Source organism: Uranotaenia lowii, chromosome 3 (genome assembly GCF_029784155.1).
Source record: "Uranotaenia lowii strain MFRU-FL chromosome 3, ASM2978415v1, whole genome shotgun sequence".
NCBI classification, from domain to species: Eukaryota; Metazoa; Arthropoda; class Insecta; order Diptera; family Culicidae; genus Uranotaenia; species Uranotaenia lowii.
In genome coordinates this window covers 304,769,298-304,773,059 of record NC_073693.1, presented here as the reverse complement: position 1 = coordinate 304,773,059, position 3,762 = coordinate 304,769,298, and the positions used below count along the sequence as shown (strand labels likewise).

Genomic DNA, 3,762 nt, shown 5'->3' with positions numbered 1-3,762 from the left:
AAAAGTGAAGTGGCTCAATCTGGTGGCGACATTGCCTAGCTTCCTGGCCTAGCTATTCAGTTTTGCGAAGAATGAAAACGGAGTGTCCTGTCTGTTTGTCTGTGCTGGTAGCTTTAGCTGTATATAATGTTCTAAACATATTTTACTGACATTGAAATAAGAGAAATTCATGATAATTCAAACGATTTAGATTGATTTTACTTTCGGAGTGTCAAATTGACACTCTTAGTCGGAAAAGGGAGTTTTATTGTCCAGGCTTCCAGGGTTCGTCCTTAAGAAAGTAAATATGCAATATTAATTGAGCTATAAATAAGCTTGGTTCTGTCATACGGCTACGGGTCATTGAATCCTAAATTCAACAATGAAGATTAAAGTTGATGTTTCAAACTAAATATGGGCTCCAAGAAGAAAAGCAGCTGTGAAGCTGAGTTCCAACGAGTCAGTAAGAGCAAGTTCACTGGTGTTGGGAATAAGTGGTAGAAATTTTGTCACTTTTTGCATTTTTTGAAAATTTTGTCATACAACAACATTCTCAAGATATGTGGCCTTCAAGTTTTTCTACAACACGTGTTGTATTTTCGCATGCTGTGATGGAAAAATAGCAATATTTCTATCACATACGGCTGAAATAGAAACGGTGCTGTAAAAAAATACAACGCACAAAAATCTTGAAAACATTTTTGCATGGTAAAATTTTCAAAATGTCAAAATTTCTACCACTTTTTCCCAACACCAGTGAACTTGCTCTAACGAAGAATTGGAAGACATCATTATTTTCGCTCATTCAACGGTTTTTTTAACAGCTGAATAACAGTCTGTTGAAGTTTGTTGTGCGACTTCAAATATACATTAAAACAAAAATTCAGGGCTAAAAAACGAACCATCGGTCATTGATTGGAATGATTAGGCTTTGTCGGACCAATTCTACGGGACATTTGGTCAGTGAACAAAGTGAAAGATTTTTTCATGGATCCAGAATATCATTCTTACCTCAGTAACCCATGTGATTAGCCCAAATTAATGGTCACTCACTGAACGGAAGCTAAACAAAAACCATGAACTTTCTTCTGCACCGGCAGCGTACACCCGGTTCCGTGATCCCGGTTTCGGAAGAAATTAAGGAACTGATGTACGAAATCAGCCGCGAAGTTCTGCGGGAACAGCCACGCAATGTGATTGTCTTTTTGGCAGACTATTTGGAATCCAAACTGCTACGCCGTGAAAATATGGCCATGGCCCAGAAGGTGGTCGATACGGTACTGGATACTAGCTTGGACATCATCGAGTTGCTGGACGATATCGGATTGACTCCGGATAAGGCCGAAATGGCTGTGGTGCTGATTCGGTTAGCTTTCAAGAAGCATTTCAACGTCAAGACTTCAGACGAAAGCTTGAGAGAGGCGTTCCGGGAAGCAGAAGTTATGGAACGTCTGATTGTGGAGTGTGGATTTACTGATGAGGAGGCCGTTAAGGTAGGCAAACTTATCGAGCGATCTTATAAAACATATTTCTTGAGAAATGTATACAAGGAATATTACGGTCCAGCTGTGACTAGCGATTGGAAAGATGCCGCGAAGCATTCTTTGGGGATTTATGCGGCCAGTGGAGCCACTAAGGATCAGATGGATAAAGCAGCGGTAAAGATTCAAGCCGTCTATCGGGGTTACTTCACTAGGAAGCGTTTGAAGCAGGATCAAGCGGCCACGGTCATTCAGCGAGCCTTCAAAAAGCACCAAGGCAAACTGATAGCTGATCAAATTTTGGAAAACATTGTGGAAAATATCGTCGCTCCTGAATTTAGTGGCCGATCTGAGGTGCTGGATATTTTGGACACATACTTGGAAGAAGACATGCCTGAAGATCAAAAGAAAATGATGGACGAAGCGGCTACACTTATTCAATCTATCTACCGAGGAAAACGGGAACGAGATCATCTCATGAAACAAACTTCAGAAGAAGAGGTGCTCTCAGAAGAAAAAGTCAAAAAAATTTCCCTAGATGAAGCGGATCAACCCGAAATGAACGAAGAAAGTGCCGCAGTTCGAATTCAGGTAGATGTTACCTGTTGATAACGATATCATCAGAATCTCTCACCTCACCTTCTTATTTTTATGACTCAATTCCAGGCACTGGCCCGCGGCCACCTTGAGCGTAAAAAGCTACTTCAGAGCCTCAACATGCGATTATCTCAGCAACAAGCCGAGTAACACCGGGTGTGGACTCATTCTGGAAAAACCGTATCGTCTTCAATAGCAAAACTCCCGTCTCAGCAGAAGCCAAAGGTCGTGGAAACCTTCAGCTAAATTCCTTCTTTTAATTGCTAATAAAGCGTTTGAGCTTTTCCGGGAACCCATAACAGTGCGCGCTGTCTTAAGTTGAGATTCTCACGCTCTCCATATCGAGTTCGCGCGGTCAACCGACCATAGATACTGTACAGTTCAGAATGGCCACTATATTTGGGGACAAAATTGTCAGAAAACCTCACTCGCTCACCAGAAGCGACAAAACGAGTGACGAGTCGAGGGGCAATTAATCGCGTTTGTGCAAACACGCTTTTTATTGTTTTATTAGGAAAGGAGAATCATAAAATTTTGTAAATCTTGTACGAACGCAGGGAGTTGCTCGTTGTTTATCGGTGCAGGTAAAAGACCTAGCTGGCTGCCTGCTGACGGCTTCATTTTCTGAAAAACATTAATGGAATTCTTGTGGTAGGTACCCAAGGAGCGTAACAACCTTCCTCGAGTAGGTTTTTTTTTTTGGCTTCAATGTCGTCAAGCGATGGTCATAAAGTGCCACTCCATGTTGGTGGCCAAGATTTAAGGAGATCATCAAAAAAAAAAATCACAAAATTTTGGGGTGTTAATCATGTCGTATGGAACAAAAACTTACGGTGTTATATTTATTAATTTAAGATATATTTAATAATTTATACGACATATTCCAGCGTAAAATCCCAAAAAAAAGATATACAGTGCGCAATAAAATAATGTACGCTATCAACGTTTTAAAACCCATGTATCCTTTTCCAGTAATATCAAATTAAATTATTCATTTGAATTTCAGAATTTTTGTTACACTAACGATCGGTGAAAAAGTTTTGCCAAAAGATTGCATACCCTAGTAACCAAAAGGCAAAAAATGACTTAAAAAGTAGAAACCAAAGATCACATTTGGCTGAGTGAAAGGTCCATTGGTAACATTGTCCCCCTTGGAACTTTTTCCGAACTCTATACGAGCTTTAAAAGTCCTAAACCAGTGATTTTCGAACATTTGTGCGTTTTATGTGCCTTTAACAAATTGGATGTCCTTGTGCTCTTCAATGAACCATTATTCAGCTTCAAAATCCCATAAGGTAACCTTTTGGAACTTAGAGTTGCTTTCTAATAAACTTCTAATTTGCAAACTTTCTTCGTGAGTTTGATTCAGTTGGATCCAGGCGCGGTCCTATGGGGGGAGGTGATCGGGGTGACCACCCCCCCTCCAAGCAGCAAAAATCCGTTACAAAATACTCGCAAACGCTGGAATTTCTATGAAAAGTTCGAACATTTCCTAGTGGATGTTCTTTGGAATTTTCAAAATTTTCCACTCCGTGGGGTGATTGTTAAATAAAAGAATTTATAAATTTTTTAAATTCTTTAAATTTGAAAAAAACCGGTCCGCTAAACTTAAACAGCTGTAACTTGCAATTCCTTAGACCAATTTTCACCAAATTACTTTTGTTAAAGCACTTACAGTGTTTAATTCGAAATTACTGACCATATA

At 39.7% G+C, this 3,762-nt stretch overlaps 1 protein-coding gene across 1 annotated transcript; it reads left to right on the top strand.

The window, feature by feature from the left end:
* The first annotated feature begins 1,055 nt into the window (after window positions 1-1,055).
* Window positions 1,056-2,356, top strand: LOC129758412 (abnormal spindle-like microcephaly-associated protein homolog). The gene is made up of 2 exons (XM_055755913.1): window positions 1,056-2,051; window positions 2,127-2,356. The coding sequence occupies exons 1-2, from the start codon at window positions 1,056-1,058 to the stop codon at window positions 2,205-2,207; spliced, it is 1,077 nt and encodes a 358-aa protein (XP_055611888.1). The 3' UTR covers window positions 2,208-2,356.
* The last annotated feature ends 1,406 nt before the right edge of the window (window positions 2,357-3,762 follow it).

Coding starts and splice junctions, on each gene's coding strand:
- LOC129758412 (XM_055755913.1), top strand. CDS start 1,056: ATGAACTTTCTTCTGCACCGGCAGCGTACACCCGGTTCCGTGATCCCG. Junction 2,052..2,126: donor GTGCCGCAGTTCGAATTCAG/GTAGATGTTACC, acceptor ACTCAATTCCAG/GCACTGGCCCGCGGCCACCT.